The sequence below is a fragment of the Pholcus phalangioides genome, unplaced genomic scaffold, assembly GCF_987345545.1.
Source record: "Pholcus phalangioides strain wild (caught in Gottingen) unplaced genomic scaffold, Ppha-v1.0 ptg000007l_1, whole genome shotgun sequence".
Classification (NCBI taxonomy): Eukaryota; Metazoa; Arthropoda; class Arachnida; order Araneae; family Pholcidae; genus Pholcus; species Pholcus phalangioides.
In genome coordinates this window covers 61,434,390-61,453,207 of record NW_028301600.1, presented here as the reverse complement: position 1 = coordinate 61,453,207, position 18,818 = coordinate 61,434,390, and the positions used below count along the sequence as shown (strand labels likewise).

The 18,818-nt window shown below is 35.7% G+C and overlaps 2 protein-coding genes across 4 annotated transcripts in view; one reads left to right on the top strand and one right to left on the bottom strand.

Annotated features, from left to right (window-relative positions):
* The window catches only part of LOC149085588 (alpha-1A adrenergic receptor-like), a 115,886-nt gene that overhangs the window by 44,772 nt on the left and 52,296 nt on the right, over positions 1–18,818 (bottom strand). The gene's annotated exons all lie outside the window — the stretch shown is intronic.
* On the top strand, positions 5,692–17,415 carry LOC149085589 (uncharacterized). Its single transcript, XM_089233920.1, has 5 exons — positions 5,692–9,254; positions 9,426–9,562; positions 10,031–10,786; positions 16,412–16,560; positions 17,380–17,415. The coding sequence occupies exons 1-5, from the start codon at positions 5,692–5,694 to the stop codon at positions 17,413–17,415; spliced, it is 4,641 nt and encodes a 1,546-aa protein (XP_089090046.1).

The window sequence follows — 18,818 nt, the reverse complement described above, 5'->3', positions numbered from 1 at the left end:
CTAACAAATATTTGTTTTGTAGAGTACAAGAAAATAGTAATCCCATGAAAAAATTAAGTTATTCTGGTAAGGTATGGCGTTTGCGTCATAAAATAGTACGAGTGTGTGAATGCCAAATTTTACACATTAGTTTAATTCTGGCTTTTATTTTCTGTAAAATTATAGGTGAACCCCCTTACTAAAGATAAAGTACAGGATGATCATAAAATTACTTTGCCGATATACGAACCTCTAGAGGCCACAAAAATAATTTAACACTAATGAAATTCGAGATATAAGTGTTTCAGAATATGCACTCGAGAATTAGATCAGGAAGAAAAACCAATCTCTCGTGGTTATGGTTACAGTAACATAATTTCGAAAAATTTAAATAGCAACATGCATTTTTATGCATTACAAAATAATTGACGCAGTAAAAACCATGAATGGCGTTGAAACGGTACATGTAGCACCATAAACGCCGGCACAGACAAAGAAAGATCTCATCAAGGGTTTGGTGGGCTAACCGCTCGGTCGGGCTTCTCGGTCAGCTCTGCAAGAAGTCCCCAGCCGAGCGGTTAGGGCACCAGCCCCTTGGTGAGATCTTCTTTCTTTGTCTGCGTCCTGCGCCAGCGTTTACGATACTAGTTACCGTTTCAACACCATTCGCGGTTTTTTACTGCGCCAATCATTTTATAATGCATTAAATTGAGTGTTTCTATTTGAATTTTTCAAAATTTTGTGCACGAGAGATAGGTTTTCGTTTTTCACATCATTCTCAAGCTCATACTCTGAAACACCTATATCTGGTACTTCACTAGTATCAGTTCATTTTTGCTGCCACTGGGGACTCGTATAACGGCATGAATGAATGAACGCCAGAACTTTGCCACTGGACTTATCCCGTTGCCGAGATCTCTTCCAGCCCAGCTTCGTGGCAGAGTCTGGAACAGATTCGTATAACGGCAAAGTTATTTCATGACTACCCTGTGCACTTTCATCATATTGTAATTTATGAACTAGACATCAGGCATGCCTTAGATAAATGATGCCTAAACTTTTTCAGTCCACGGGCCAGAAACTTGTATGTATAGTGTGACCATATGATCTGTATTTTAAAACATTTCCGTAATTTCGGATGTTCAACTTTTTATTTTTTATAAAGTCTTCCGTTTTCTCTCTTATTTTCACAGGCTTCTTTAATCAAGAATTGAGATTTTTTCTTCATGACTTTTTTTCGTCATGACTATCATGTCACATAAACATACTCATCTCCCATATTTGTCAAACATATTCGTTTTGTTGGGTGAATTATAAATGCCCACCTATTGCGTCTTGCGAAAGCTCCCTGCTTCCCAGCCTTTGACGATTTTTCAGCGATTTTAGGCGTAGTTGGTAACTTTTACTTGCCTTCGTCAATTTCGTTTGGCTGTAACTAGCAACTTAACTTGCATTTGACAATTTTTTTAGCTATAATTTGTGATATCTTGTATGGATCACGATTTTCTATTTTCCATATTTTTATGAAGGAAATATGGTCAGAGTCAATATTTATTGTGTTGTGTGTACTGATACTTTTCTATCGAAGCACGTTTGAAGGGCCGAATGGAACCCCTTGGCCCACGGGCCGTAGTTTGCCCATTATTACCTTGGATAGTTTTTGTATTGCAAATGATTTTGGTTCTTTTATAATTTTAATTATCAAAGTTTTAACAAGTGTTTTTTGTATTAGTAACTTTTAAATTTAATTTCACCTAAGTAAAAAAAAAAAAGAATTGATGAGTGTCACAAAAAAAGAACCATAATTTGCTAGAGTTTTATGCAAACTAACAACACACTTGCTTCTAATCTAGCCGATTTCTTGATTTAAAACTTGTTTCCGCATCTTCCCAATCTATTTTTTTTAAACTTCTCCAGCGCCACGTAGTTTCGTGTATCGTATGTAGTTTCGGGAGGAGCACTTTTCGCATTTCATATCCGGTTGTTGAAAGTGTGTGTTCTCTTTTTTTTCGAGAGCCAATAACTCGGATGCAATTCCTGAATTATATCAGCCAAAAGCTGCATAACTTTAAAATTTTCTCTTAGTCGCTTTGCTTAGAAGGCAAGAGAGACAGAGAGACAGTCTGCTATGTGTGTATGCGAGCGGAACTTTGGTATTGCAAAAAGAATTAATTCTCCTCTTTTACAGTCATTTCGGCAGCTTTGCTCACTTCCAAAGGCAAATTGCATTTCCTCGTTTCGTAATTGGATTTCTTTCGGCGAGGCTTATGGAAATCAAGATCGCATTGACGGCATGACTGTTTTAAACGCACAAATACTTGACAGTTGTTATATATACTGTGTGTATTCTTCAGGCAAAATACGAACACTAAACATGCCAATGTACACGTCAAACCATTTTATTTGCGTAAGAGAATGAAAAAAAAACTTGTATTTTGTATAACTTGATTGAAGCTCATTCGGAAGAGATTATAATTTAACAAATAATATAAAACATTGATCCACGATGTGATACCGTAAAAACAAAATTAGGTATTTATTATGCGTAGGAAAGTCCGACTGATTTAATCTCATTACGGAATTGAAACTGTCTTTGAAATATTACAAAAAATAACAATCGAATAATTGAAATAATCAAAATTCACCGTATTAAAGAACAAAATATCCAAATACAAATACAAAGGTTACAACACACAAAATGCCCAACGAGGTAGCTGAAAAAAGATACCCATAAAAAATATGGATGTCGAATATGTATCCAAACTATATCAAAAATACAGCCACCCAATAAGAGCAATAAAAAGAACCAATAATTATGAAAAAATATAAATATACTGGTCATAAAAAAATTTTGGTTGTCTCATGTAAGTATGGATAGCTTCTCGATTTATCCCAATGTGTTTATCGTATTTTTTTTTAAACTTGTCAATTGTATTGTAATTCACGACTCCCGGAGGTAAACTATTCCATTTATTCACAACCCTATTAGAGAAAACTCCCTCCGACACCACAACCTAGAATTGTCACAAGTAATTGATATTACTTCACAAACAACTCTGGCCATATCGCTATATTGTAATTTACTGCCATTAATGAGATGGGTTGGATATGAAGATATGTATCAGTGGTTGCCTCAAGCTCATCAGGGAAAATATCTTATCGATATCCTCCCTCGGGTTTCAACCTGGGACCGTGACGACAACATTCACGGCGGTAGACGAGCATCTTACCACCACCACGTCACCTTAAAATATATTTCAATGTTTTCATTTCCAAAGGATTAATTGAATTTGCTGTTTATCTAATCGGTGTTCATATAGAAACAAAGGTAATACAGTAAAAGCTCTCTTGAAGGACACCCCTTCAGATGCGGTCACCCCTCTTTTCAGACAAAAAATATTAATTTCCCATTATATAATAAAAGTATGCTTTTAAAACACCTGATTAACGGTCACCCCCTCTTTTATGGACACTTTTTTTTGTCTCGCCGGTGACCGCAAAAAACTGGTTTTCTACTGTATTTGAAGATAAAAGCTAAAAATACGGAAAAGATCATAATTTTTGTGTTTTTGTTTGCTTTTGAAATGAAATCGGTCTATGTATTTTATGATTCTAGTCTGGTAGAAAACAACGATTGATCAATGGGGCATAAGACTGTTTGGTCGGATAGCACAGCATCGGATTCAATAACAAACCTACCAACCTACAAAACAGATTGAACAGAAAAGTGAGTCGCGCGCGCTTGATTTTCGTCTGTGATTTCTCTCTGGTGAAAAATTTTTTTTTTCTTTCATTTCTCTCTATCTCTTCCTTTTCAAATCATTAACTCAGTGCTGCTGCCGCTTATGTATGTGTACAGGTGGAAGGAGGATTCAAGCTTGTAACGCTGAAAATGGAAATCAGGGAGCAGCAGCACACGCACACAGTTTCACTTTTTTTTTGCACTGCTTCTGTAGCAGAGCTCGTAAAATGCAAGTCGTTAACGTTCTTACTCTCTGGATGTTGGGTCGGCACTATCGACAAGCATGAAAGCACAGCTCCCGATAACTCAAACAGAAGAAAATCGTATTTTGCAAAAGTATGTGTGTATGCGCACAACAACAACCAACTGCGTTCTCTCTTGCTCTCTTTCTTCTCTCCGCTCTGCATCTCCTCCCGCCTATTTTTATGTAGTAAGTTTGCTTCGTAAACGAGCGAAAAAGACTGAGAGAATCAATTCTCAACAATTGCGAGGAGAAGCAGCTCATCATTTTCTTTAAGAGAGAGCAACACAAGTCGAAATTCATTTTTGCGTAACGCATTATTTTTCGTTCTTTTTTTTTTCCGAAATTTTTTCGGAAGATAAATTCTGAAAAGAGATCATGGATTTCATACATGAAATATCATCGTCTAGTGTCATAAATATGTTTATATAACCCTTAGAGATTTTGCTCAAACATGAAATAAAAACAAAAGACGGTCAAATTGTTTGATATCGAAGTGAAAGATGATGATAGTTGACCCTCGAATTCAACGTTGGGTCTGCGAGACCCATAAACATGTATTTCTTTCATTTACTGACAGGTGGTTGGATGAATTTTCTTGGGGCTCTCACTAATTTCCTATTTAACCCCTTTACGAAACGAACTAAATAATTCTTCCAGACGCCAGTGGAATAAATTCAATATTCACAGTTCTCTATGTTTTCTTTTCTCTCTCTTTATAGTCGCGAAATGTTATTGAACCTATGAACCGAAGTTGCTTTTGTTCTCTCCGTTTATTCTGTATTGCTGCTAGTGATTCCCCCCCCCCCACATATAATGCTATATACATGTAAGAGAGAAAGAGAACACGTACGGTGAGGGTGAAAGAGAAATGTACTGTATAGTATCTCATCTACTTATCTATTATACTTCTGTGGCACAATGTCACACAAGTCACTTTTCCCAAAAAATTGAGTTGTTCGCATTCTGGAGTCTCGTTCGTCAAAATTATGGAAGGTGACAAAATTTCGTCCATCTCTTTCGGTTTATGAAGAACCAACGGAAGCAAATTGCAATAAGTCAAAAAGTCACAGTATCACTCGTGCAGTCAAGCAACAATTTTTTTCATTGATAATTGATACGGTTATTTAACCCTTTAAGCGGCAATTAGAAATCACCAAACCCCCTTCAAAATGCCATATCTTTTTTAATGAAGTAGGTGTTTTTCCAATTTTCACTAGGTGCAAACTAAGGTATCACGGTACTTTTAGAACCAGCATGTTGCTGCGTAATAATAATAATAGTAAAAAAGAAGAAGAAGAAAAGTAAGGAGAGAGCAGAGGTCAAAAAGGTGACGAGAGCTCCCCTCCCGTCCCCAGGGAGAGAGAGAGAGAGAAAAAAGCGTTTTTATGAGTGTGTGACAGTGTGTGTGTGAGTGAGTGTGAGTTGAGACCTCGAGCTGGTCAATTGTACAACGATTCCCTCGATCGGGATTTCGTGCGAGTTCATTTGTTATATTTGTGAATTAAAATTATCGTAAAAATTATAATAAAAGTGTTTACAGTCCACTTCTTTCGAGTGAGTTATCGTACATCTGGTCCGTCGAGCCGGAGACTAACTGTGAAAAATGTCGTTCAAATCGGAGAAGACGTCTGAGGAGCGAGTTTGTTTTCGTTGAGTTCTTGTGTGACCACGAAAGAATTGTGAGTGGTGCTAACATAATTCGGAATACGTAACTTTCATCGTCAAAATGTTCGCTGGAGCAAAAAAGCAGGACTTAATCCAAGTTGCTCAAGACCTTGGAGAAATAGTCATCGAGAATGCGAAGGTGAGTGAGTTAAAAGAACTTATTTTGCAAAATCAAGCTTGTGTAAAAGATCCCGACTTTGTAAAAGATTATCTAACCACAATAATAGCGGATAGAAAGTCAGAGGAACTAAGAGAGGTTGAATTAGAACGCATGAAATTAGAGCGCGTCAAAACAGAATTAGAGTTAGTTAGAGTACGAGTAGAATTAAATTGTGAAGGCACTGAACATAATAAAACAGAAGTAAAGGAAGACACAATTGAATCTCTCATTAAAAGTGTGAGAACTCTAACTGTTAGAGTACCCAATCAGCCGGAAGGTTGGGGGTATTTCTTCGCATCAATTGAAAGAGCATTTAACACAAAAAAAGTGCCAGAGAAATTTAAGTCAGAAATTTTATTGAATTTGTTGGGTGAAAAGGCAACCAACGTTTTGTCTCACATAAGCGATAATGAACTGTCAAATTATGATAAGGTAAAAGAAATTATTTTACGAGAGTACGAGCCTACACCGCAGGTTTGTCTAGAGAATTTTCGAAGGGCTCATCGTAATAATGAAACGCATGTGCAATTTGCGTCGAGGTTAAAAACGAGTTTCGATTACTATCTGAAGCTCAGAAGAGTGTCAGATTTTGACACATTAAAAGACCTCATTGTTGCAGATAAGTTGTTTGAGACATTAGATAGAGAAACTGCTTCTCATATTAGTGTGAGGCAAGGAGAAAAATGGTTTCGACCGCTTGAATTAGCTAAAGAGAGCGACATATATTTTGCTTCACGAGGTAGATCTCTCACTGAGAGCAATAGTGGGTTTCAAAAACAGCGAGGGAATTTCCACTTAAAAAATAATAAAAATGTGTCAAAGGTGTTTCTCTCGGATTCAAAAGACTCAGTATGCGTACAATGCGGCATTGAAACTCACGCATTGTACAAGTGTTCTGATTACAGAAGCAAATCAGTAGACGAGAGAATTAAAATTGTAAAAAGTAATAATTTGTGCTTCAATTGTCTGTCATCTTCACATGGGGTGAAAAAATGCAGGTCAAGGTTCTCTTGCCCCAAGTGCAATAAAAGACACCACGTGACCCTGCATTTCCCCCGCGAAGAAGAAACTGTTGCTGCTGCTCCTGCAGGAAGAACGGAGATGACACATTCTCCCCCGAACAATATAACGACGCCGAAACAGCACAATGCCAACCCCATAACAGCCACCAGCTGCATGGGAAACAAACAAAAAAAGACAGTTTTACTTAGTACAGCGAGATGCCTTGTAAAAGATAAGGATGGTCAATACCACAATGGTAGAGCGCTGCTGGATGGGGGCTCTATGTCGAACTTTGTAACCAGAAAGTTTGCAGAGAAACTTGAGTTGAAGAAAGAAAAAATAAATCTTGTTGTATCTTGCTTAAACGGGGCGTCAATGCCAATCAAGGGATGCGTGAGAGCCTCTCTCGCTAATAGAAGAAAGGACTATGAGAGGGAATTGGACTTCTTGATAGTGGAGAAAATAACAAATAGCACTCCCTCCCAAAAGTTAGAAGTGTCTATTGAGGGGGTGAGGGACGTAAATTTAGCTGATCCAGAATTTAATAAACCAGGACAGATAGATATATTGTTGGGAGCTGAAATATTTTATGAACTATTATTGACAGGACAAATTTCTCCTAGTGGCACCGATTTAATTCTACAAAATACAATATTCGGGTACGTTGTAAGTGGCGCATTATCCACTAAAGAGAAACAAACAATGCATTGTGGACTAGTTCAACAAGAGAACTTGAATAAAACAATGCAAAAATTTTGGGAAATTGAAAGTGTTGGAGAAAAGCCAGTAATATCAAAAGACAACGAAATTTGTGAAACCCATTACGAGGAGACTCATATGAGAGACAATAAGGGACAGTATATAGTCACCATGCCTCTCAAGGAAGATCCCGGGTGCCTTGGGGAGTCCAAGAGTATGGCGTTAAAACAACTAAACTCACTGTGGAATCGATTAGAGAGAGACAAAAATTATCAGGCATTATACAAAGATTTTCTCAAAGAATATCTAGAACTTGGGCATATGAGTGAGGTGAATGAGACCACAGAGCCAAAGGTCACATATTACATGCCCCATCACGGTGTATACCGTCCTGATAAAACGACAACAAAACTACGAACTGTTTTTAATGCTTCCACGATTACCACAAAGGGCAATTCTTTGAATTCTCTTCAGTATAACGGAGGAGTGATCCAAGAGGATCTTTTTTCAATAATGATCCGATTTAGGAAGCACGAGTTTGCTTTCATTGCGGACATCGAAAAGATGTACCGAATGATAAAAATTCATCCGAGTCAAAAAAGCCTTCAAAGAATTTTGTGGAAGGAAGGCAAGAACGAGCCCATAAAAATTTATGAGTTATCAACTGTAACTTACGGGACAGTGAGCGCACCGTTTCTCGCCATGAGAACCTTGAAACAACTCGCACAGGATGAAGGAAACAACTTTCCTCTAGCGGCTTCTGTCCTAACCACTGATTTTTATATGGATGACGTCCTATCCGGGGCACCAACCTTGCTGGAAGCGAAAGAGCTTCAACAGCAACTGATAGGCATCCTCAATACTGCAGGCATGAAGCTGCATAAGTGGTGCGGAAATAATCCAGCGCTCATTCCAAAATTATTTTCAGATTGTGATTATACCTTTTCCGACCCAAGTGAAATAAAGGCTCTGGGAATTTCCTGGAAGCCAAGTGAAGATTGCTTTTCTTTCAGTGTGAAAGCTGACAGCAATACAGTATTCACCAAACGGAATGTTCTATCTACCATCGCAAGACTTTTTGATCCACTGGGATTGATAGGACCTGTGGTATCAAAAGCAAAAATTTTCATGCAGAAACTGTGGCTTCTGAAAATTGACTGGAATGATCCACTTCCAGCAAAGGAGGCACAAGAGTGGCACGAGTTCATCGAATCTCTTCTGTCTATAAATAACCTAAAAATAGATAGATGTATTTTGATATCTGAGCCAACTACGATCGAGATTCATGGGTTTGCAGATGCCTCTGAATCTGCATACGGGGCTGTTATCTATTGCAAGTCTACTTCATCTACCGGACGCGTGAGAGTAAAAATGGTTTCGAGCAAATCAAGAGTAGCTCCAATTAAACGTACAACTATTCCGCGGTTGGAACTGTGCGCGGCAGTGTTACTAGCTAAGTTGATGAAGAGTATAAAAGCTTCACTGAAGCTCGACGTTTCAGCAGTGTATTTGTGGAGTGATTCTATGATTGTGCTGTCTTGGATCCAGAAAGAACCACATCTTCTGAAAACGTTCTTGGCAAATCGTGTAGCTACAATACAGGAACTAACAACTGTGCAGCAATGGAGACATGTTTCATCCGAAGAAAATCCCGCAGATCTCATTTCCAGAGGTCTAGCTCCAGAGAGACTGGAACAAAGTGCTTTATGGTGGAACGGTCCAAAGTTTCTTACGGACAGTGAATACCCAAACAGAACGATCCCGTCAGCGGTCATACAAGATGACTTTCAACGTGAATTCAAAATTTGCAGTATGAGTGACAATATTTGTGATATACAAACTTTTAGTGTTTCAGTTCGATCATTTATCAGTGATTTTTTGAATCTTAGTAATGTGTATATTAAGATTGTTCGTATTTTGAGTTTCATTTTTAGGTTTCTTAATAATTGTAAAAACAAGAAAAAATATAGTCCTTTAGATGCTGAAGAAATCAATAATGCTGAGCTGCATCTCGTGAAATTGATTCAAGGTGAGGAGTTCAAACCAGAACTCAAAGGTCTGAAAGAAAAAGGTAAGGTCCCTTTCGACAGTCCGATAAAAAGTTTGAATCCTTTTGTGGACGGAAAGGGAATCTTGAGAGTTGGTGGCCGATTAAGTAATAGTACATTGGGCTATAATCAGAAGTTTCCTATTCTATTGCCTACAAAACACCGATTAACGAAGTTGATTGTTGTACATTATCATAATAAGTATCTGCATTTAGGGCCACAAGCATTATTGAATCAACTCAGACAAAAGTTTTGGGTTATAAATGGTAAAAGTGTATGTAGAAAAATTGTTCATGATTGTATTGTGTGCTTTAAAGCTAAACCTATAACGGCTCAACAAATTATGGGTGTTTTACCTAAGGATCGTGTAACGAGAGATTTTGCATTCAACATTTCTGGCGTCGATTTTTGTGGACCCTTTTCTATAAAGTACAAAAATCAAAGAAAGGGTACCTTGAATAAAATATATGTGTGTATTTTTGTATGTTTAGTGACGAAAGCGATTCATCTGGATATTGTTACTGATCTTACCACTGCTGCATTTATTGCAACTCTTAAAAGGTTCACTTCACGAAGAGGAAAGTGTGTTAAGTTGTATTCAGATAATGCAAAAAATTTTGTGGGAGCAAATGTTGAGCTTAAAAACTTATACAACCTTGTAGCTCAACCAGATGAGGACCTTGCTGGATATTTATCCTCGGATGGCATAGATTGGAAATTCATTCCTCCCCGAACACCAAACTTCGGTGGTCTCTGGGAAGCAGGAGTGAAATCTTGCAAATACCACTTAAAACGAACCATCGGCCAGACAAGGCTCACTTACGAAGAATTTCTTACTGTTTTGACTCAAATAGAAGGAGTCCTAAATTCTAGACCAATATCTGCCATGTCAGAAGACCCAAATGACTTGGAGGCCCTAACACCTGGTCATTTTCTTATTGGAAGACCGATCACTTCACTTCCAGAACCAGAGTTGACTTCGGTGCCAGAAAATCGGCTTAACCGATGGCAACAAACAACGAAATTCGTACAAGTCATTTGGAAAAGGTGGCATCGAGAATATTTGAGTACATTACAGCAACGGAATAAGTGGTTCTTCGAAAAGGAAAACGTAAAAATAGGTGACATGGTCATTGTTAAAAAGGATAATTTACCTCCTTGTAAATGGTCTATAGGTCGAATTACGGAAACATATCCTGGCAAACAGGATAACAAGATTAGAGTGGTTGCTGTGAAAACGGCTTCAGGCACATATAAGCGACCAATTTCAAAATTGTGTATTTTACCTATGGAAAATTAATGTAAATATCGTATATTATGCTTTATTATGTATCGGAAAGTGTTGATTTATAATGTAATTGAGTGTGTCAATTTTCTTTATTCTGTGTATTTAGTTAAAATTTGTATTTGTTCAGGTTTTGATATGATCAGTTTTATATATTATTACATTATAATTGCAATTGGTTGAATGTTCAAGGAACATTGCAACGCCCGGCGGTATGTTGCTGCGTAATAATAATAATAGTAAAAAAGAAGAAGAAGAAAAGTAAGGAGAGAGCAGAGGTCAAAAAGGTGACGAGAGCTCCCCTCCCGTCCCCAGGGAGAGAGAGAGAGAGAAAAAAGCGTTTTTATGAGTGTGTGACAGTGTGTGTGTGAGTGAGTGTGAGTTGAGACCTCGAGCTGGTCAATTGTACAACGATTCCCTCGATCGGGATTTCGTGCGAGTTCATTTGTTATATTTGTGAATTAAAATTATCGTAAAAATTATAATAAAAGTGTTTACAGTCCACTTCTTTCGAGTGAGTTATCGTACACAGCATATTACACTAATACCCCGACTCAAGCGAATTTCTGTGAAAAATCACCGATTAGTGAGAAACTACAGTGTATAAAGAATACGGTATATTCCAGTTATTTGGAATTACAAGCCTTGTATGGTATTAAAACGTATGCCTCTAGGATCAGCAGTTCACCAGTGAAATGCGGCAAGGGGAATTAAGTAATCATAATTTTTCTATAATTATCATAGATTAATCATAGCTAATCCCTGTAGACGTTTTTTCATCAGATTCATCAACAACGTTGTCCATTTGATATATTATCAGGACTATCTTGACAAGTTGGGGGGGGTGCCCACCTGATTTCATATATTTCAGGAAGGGAAATTCGACATACAAAAAAGGGCTAACTAATTACAGGATTTACTGAAATTCTGAAGAAAAACCAACACTTTAATAAAAAAAATAAAAAAATCAGAATTTTTGAAAAAAAAAACCTTTTGGAATTGATGAAAGAACATTCCAGAATTATTGAAATTATTTCAGAAATTAATTGATAAAAAAAATTAATTGGAAGAATAATAATACGAGTTATTAAAAGATATAATTTTTGAATATTTTGAAATTATTTCATAAATAATTGAAAAATAATCGAATTTATTTACATATATTCCGGAAGAAATAATTTCAGAACTACCAAAACAAATAATTTGTCATTTAAAAGTGATTTCAGAATAATTAAAACAAATAATTAATCCAAAGATTTTTTTCAGAATTGGTGAAGAGACAAACAATTTCAGAACTAATCCAAATTGATAGTTAATAAAAATAATTTCAGTATAATAAAATTTTTCAGTTATTTTTGTCCCAGTTTAACTCGGGGCCCAGTTGGCCTTCTATAAAGAAATGTCACTGTTTACATTACAAGAGAAGCCCTTGCTTGTGTATAAATCTGGGATTGCACATCTTACAATTCGGAATACCTCAGTATGAGTTGGTGGCCCGTGGGCTTCGCGGGAAGTTTCAATTTGGCCAATCATATCTGAAAGGGTGAAGACCTTGGACCTGGGAGGTAAAGGGTGGAACCGTAAATTAATTAAATTATGGTTTTGAATTGAAAGTTACGTAGCGCACAAAAATACAGTGATACCGCGAGTTACTGCTACCCCACGATTTCGGAGTCACGCGAATTTCTCTAGAAAATGCATGTTTCTGAAATTCAAGGAGAAAGGGTACGAACATATAGTTTACGCTGGTTTCCAATTCTGCGAGTCAGCACCGTTACAGATTGTAGGTTTATAAAAAATCCGCGACGACACCGATTTGCGGAATCGGAAATCAGCGTGAACTCTAACACTCTATTACTCTAACACGGGATTACTGCTGAGATAGTGAAAATTATTATGTGATAATCAAAGTTCATTTTTTTGTCGCACCACGGTCATTTTCTGCACACGAGGGCTAATTAGACCGGGACCTACAATTTATTGCCGATTCCGAACGGCAGGCTTGTTTCTTATACTCATCGAGAGGTTGGTACGCTAACCCCTCGATGGGGGCCCCCTGCGGTAGCAATTTTTTGCTGCGGTCAAGTCGCCGTTTTTGTTGTACCCCTGTGTCAGGAAAGTTTTCTGACAAGGACGAACCGGGTATCGAACTCGCGACACCTCTAAACATCCTTTGGTACTTTAGGCGAGCATCTTATCGACCGGGCTACCGCGCCCGATAATCAAAGTAAGAATTGTTTTATTTGATCAGAACAACATGTGAGATAAAATTTAACTGATTTTTACTACAATATAACTTTGTCGTGATTTTAGAAATTGAAACCGTGAGACTTGTTTATGGCATCTAAACCATTTTTTCAGAATAGATTACAATTTCATACCTGAAGTCCAACATTATCGCCTGTCTTTCAAAGAAAATTCATTTAATTGTGACAATGAACTTCTGGTTTGCTACTCTTAATTAATTAATTTCAATCTGCGGGTCAAAGTTACTATCTTATCACCAAACATAGGCAATTCATTTTTATCGATGGACCAAGGTGTTATCAAACCATCTAACACATGACTTTCATTTCTATAGAGTTTAAGCGATAGAACCTTTTCTAAGAACCGGATAGCGGTCACAAAGCAATTTAAATTTTATTAAGTCATAAGAAAGTATCATTAGACACCCATACTAAAGCGACTTCCTACGCGTTCGGGGTACTTTTTTTTTAAAAAGGTCTCATTTTGGATGAAAAGAACGTGGTTCTGGTTCGGGCATGGTATAAAATTAAAAAAAATAAATGTCATTTCACACACATGAATATTTTGGCAAAAAAATCATTGCCGATTTTATGTGTAAAATTATAATATTTTCAAGACTTCTGCTAGACATTGTACACTTAAAACTACTACTTGTACCAATATGTTCTTCACAGATTATTACTATGGTATTGTTCTGTGCAATAAACTAAAATTTTTAGAATACTATAAAAACTTTTTAGATATGATTGTTTATACGTGAAAAAATATAAATTTTTCGTAAAAAATACTTGATATTCTCAATTCGAAAATCATGTAAATCAAAAAGTTTCAAACATATCGCTTAGTTTTCAAATCATTGTATAGCCGAAGCTATTTAAATTACAGTGGGGAAGTTTCATGAGATTATTTTGAAAAATGTTTGAGAAATCAAGTTTTCCGTGAAGTGAAAGAGTAAAAAAAAAACACAAATCTTCCAAAAAAACCTTTAAAAATTTCATTTTCAGACTAAGAGCACTAAATTCGTTTTACTTAATTCTAATAATTTTGCTTCTATTTATGTAGGGATGAAAATCAAACAGTTTTGGATTCTAGAATAACTGCATTTTCAATTAGCACATAAAAACAATTTCAAATTTTTTTTGTGAAATTCGTCATTTGAAGGTGGACAGTCATTTATACGAAAAAGACGTATTTTCTCTAAATTATGGTCCCAATTGATTAATATTTATATGTAGTTGTATGCAAAATTGTACCCCGACTTACGTGACTTCGATTTTTTTGGTTGTCGTTGGTCACACCTATCACGTAACTCCGGGGTATTACTGTAATGGGGATTTATGTGGAATTAATGATTCAATATCGTTAATGTAAATAATAATTATTTCATAACGAATCTTGAAAAAGAAATTACACTACTTAAAACGCGTTCTTTTGAATTATTATTTTTTTGTCGTCATTAAGACAAGCGTCATCATGAAAAGAATTTCCGCAGAACTTCCCGTTACAAAAACAGAAATCATCTCGTTTCCGTCCGGTGCTTTGAATGATAAAAGCTCGTCAGCGATCTTATCTCACATACATACATATAGGAGACTCCCCACGTACCAACAACTAACTCTCTTTTGATGGTTTCTCAACCATTAACCCTTCTTCTTCACCCTCCGGAATCATAACAATGTGGGATTGCAATGCTATTGGCCGAATGCCGCCTTCAAACTCGTTTTCGTTCGAGAACTTTCAAGCATGGAGTTTTGTGTTCGTTTTGAATTTAACCTAATTAAATTCTCATGTGCGATGCGAATGCAGTCGCGATGGGACAATTGCTTCCACTGAAAAGACTTGAATTGCTTCTGCATTCCTTTTGTTGAAAATAACACAAGCGAAGAACAGAATGGTTGAGTTAACGCTTAGGAAACTTGTACTCGGTTTGCTTATCTTGTTTCCCCCCCCCCCCGGTTTATATACATACATAATTAAACTTTTCTCAAGAGAATGATTGTATGTGTATTAATGAAATTATGTGAGCGAATAGCTCAGCGGAATTTTCTGGAAAGTGAAAATATTCACTGACCGAAAAATGCGCATATCTCTTCTGTATTTATTGTGGTCCTCGCGTGTTTCACGCGTCTTCGTACAGTAGATCGATACATTGCAAGGGACGTGCCGACAGCCCTGCGAAGGGGGAAACGCCAACGCTATGTTCCGAATAGAAACTGCATTATGTATACGAATAATTTCTCTTACACACACACACAAAAAGAAATAACCCCTTTTTTAAAAAATACAACATTTTAAGATTTGGAACATTTAGATATTTTCAAAATTTTCCCTTTTCCCCCATTTCTCTTCAATAAAATTAACAACTCGTGTTAAATATATTCTGCGCTGTGATAGTATAGGTTATAAAAATACACGCATTCGATAATATTCTATAGATTTTTGTCAATCATTAATCAATGAATATCATTTAGCTGACACAAATAATCAGTGAATCAGTTCACGTGGTTTTTTCATAATTTTAAAACTGTAAAAATATAATTTTAAATTTTGTGTACGGTGAATTTTTTTTATATATCACTGTTTCATTGCTATAAAAATCAGAAATAAATAGGGTTATAATTCATTTATTTAGAAATGATTAGCATAATTCGAAAAAAAGATCGTAAAAAAATTATTTCGTATAATTAGTGATCAGGACTAATGTTCATGAAAATAACTATAACTTGTATAAATATCTACAACGTGTAAAAAAATTTAACTACTTTGTTCATAAAATATGTTGTAATGAACTGGATTTTGGCCCCATTTATGCAAGAACCAATTTGGTCAAACCAACCAAAACAGATGATCAAATAAAATAAAACCCACTCTTGTCATTTCAGAAAAATAAAATTATGTATGGTAGAAAAAAAACCGACGATACATGAAATGTAAGAACAGTGACGTAGAACGTAAACAACTATACTTTGTCATAAAGAAAACAATGGCTTTAATGGATTTAAAAATGCGAGATATATCGCAACCGTCAGATAAAATGTCACGAAGTGATTGGTGATTCTGATCAAAAGCCGTTGTAAAATGATGATGAGAACAACTAAGAACATGAGCAATGGTCAATAGACTGGAACAATAAATGCCTTGTAAGATAATTAAATTAATTGCATTTTTTTCCAGAAAAAAACCAATGTTTTCAATGAATACTAAACAGAGATATATATCTTCTATTTTAACTTAATGAACAAGATAAATTATATAATAGATTATTATGTAATACAATAGTTTTAGCGACGTAAATACTTGAACCCAGAAATAGATTATGACAATTTTCTTAACTTTTCAGATGAAAATAAAAGTATGGAAAGTGATATATTTCTCATAGGCCTATACATAGAAATAAAGAAAAGATGTCTTGCTGTGTCTTTGCTTCTTGCTTATTCTTATTTATTTCCCACTACATTTCTTATAGCTTTCTTGCAATTGAGCAAGCAGGTAAATAGAGATGAGTTTTTCGTTCACATATAAGGCAAGCAACCACCTTATGAAATAACGTCATGTGTGTTCGCTAGAGAAAGAGAGCGAGAGAGAGGTATAGCGGAGATAAAAGATCACTGGATCGATCGTCTTCCCGTTCTACGCCAGTTTTTTTCCAGGTGTTGAAAAACTCTAGGTTTCAGCCATTTTTTTCCCTCAGGATCCATGAGTAAAAGATTTATATACATGATTCTTTGTATATTTAGAATGTTACTCGCGCTTGTCAAATGTAGCAATCAATTAGACGAACGAAAAAAAAAAAATACCCAACAAAAAACCTTCCTTAACCATTCTTGAATTAATTTGAAGTATTTAATATCCGGCATATTCTTAAAGCCGTTTTAACGTGTGTCAAAGCCTGGGGTTTAAACATTTTTTAGTGCCCCTTGAGCAACAATTTTATATGTATATGGGGGGAATGTCAGCTTGCAAAAAAGATACATAGTGGCATGCATATACGTACATATAACAGAATGTGAAAACTACTGAGAAATACATACACCGAAATGTGCGCTAATAAAAGTTAGTAAGTGAAAGTTAATGAAAATTCACATTTAATGCAAGAAATTACTTTAAAATTAAGAAAAGAAAAATTTCATGATTAATGAATGAAATGTTTTAGAATTAATGAAATATTTTAGGATTAATCAAAGATAAATTTCAGAACTAATAAAAGTTAATAAAAATTCAGAATAAATGGAAATCTGGTCATGCTACTAGTATTTATCATAGATGTGGTGCTATTAATAAATATAAAATTTATATCACACTTTTTAGATTTTACAAGATATTCTGAAAACTGGCTATGCGTAGACATGCTCATTTTTGGAAAATAAAATTTCAACTCGGCACACAGAGACTCGAACCTCAGATGACTACTCTAGCATTAAGCTATGAAGACAGATAGAAGGTTTCTTCCTTGGTGCGTATATTGTGAACGGCACAGCGCGATGGACAGTGACAACAATCAGCTAATTGCTCGTCTGAATATATGTCACCATCTGGTGGCCCCGATGTCATTTACGAGCAATTAGCTGATTGTTGCGACTGTCTATCGCACGGTGCCGTTCACCAAAAATACGCTCCAAGCGTGAAACTTTCCATCTGTTTTCATAGCTTGGTGGTAGACCAATCGTCCGGACTACGAGAGACCATGGTTCGCGTCCCGGTGGAGGCAGAGATGGATTTTCCTTTTCAAAAAAAATCAAATCAGCATCTCTATATACATATTGTTACTTTTCCGAATTTAATATATTAACAAGAAACAAAACATTTTAGATTTTAATTAATTACACTTATTGTATAAACTTATAGAGACATGGTCTATATTGTGAGCAAAACTCCTAAAAATAACATAAGAGGACTTCTGTTCAAATTGACAAAAATTCAGATCGTAAACAGAAGAATGTATGTATTTTTTATATGGAAATTAATTTTGTAACCCTTTTTTTATTTGACAGTGTTGCACTCAAAAGAAACATAAGTTTCTCTTATTTTTCAAGTAAAGACATTGTTATTCGGCATTGATGCTTCTAAGCAATTCTTAAACATTCGATTTGTACTTGTGAGCTGTTCATGAAGTTTTTATAATTGCCAGCAAAATGGCTCAAAGGTACATATGTCTCCTATTTCTTGACAAGCCAAGTAAGAACGATCTTTGATCCTTGCATTTTTGAGGGAAACACCATGTGTGGAGGAGGTGTTGCTGTTCATGTTGCTGTGCATTCTTCAACAGTGAAAGAAAAGTAAGTTGTTAAACAAAAATATGACTATTTTTTAAGCTATTCAGATCTATGTAAATTACATAAATACAGTGTGTTCCCTGAAGTGCAACGTCCCACATTTTTTCAAACACTAACAATAATTTTTTTTGTCATGTAATAGCATTCAGTGTACCTCACATTTGATTAATTACAAACCCTTAAAATTTTTCCCATTCGGATATTTCAATTCTTTTCAATTAGAGGGTTAAACATGGTTTTCCAAATCAATCACAAGCCAATTCCGATGTCACTATAATTTTAAGATGGTTTCCAAAACTAATTAAATATTTTTGATTTGAAGTATACAGATACATATCTTATAGTATTGGTTATATTTATATAATTTTATTGATAATGAGTTTCTTGAATGAGAGAGTTTACATTTTTAACGTTTTTTAAATCACGGTTTAAGTTTTTGTAATGAATTTTAACAGTATATGAGGTCTTTTAAAG

Excerpts from the sequence above, each read along its gene's own strand:
- LOC149085589 (XM_089233920.1), top strand. The coding sequence starts at position 5,692 with ATGTTCGCTGGAGCAAAAAAGCAGGACTTAATCCAAGTTGCTCAAGAC. Across the intron at positions 10,787-16,411 it reads TGCTGTGAAAACGGCTTCAG|ATGAAAATAAAAGTATGGAA; the intron begins GCACATATAAGC and ends TTAACTTTTCAG. Across the intron at positions 16,561-17,379 it reads TCTTGCAATTGAGCAAGCAG|ATTTTACAAGATATTCTGAA; the intron begins GTAAATAGAGAT and ends CACACTTTTTAG.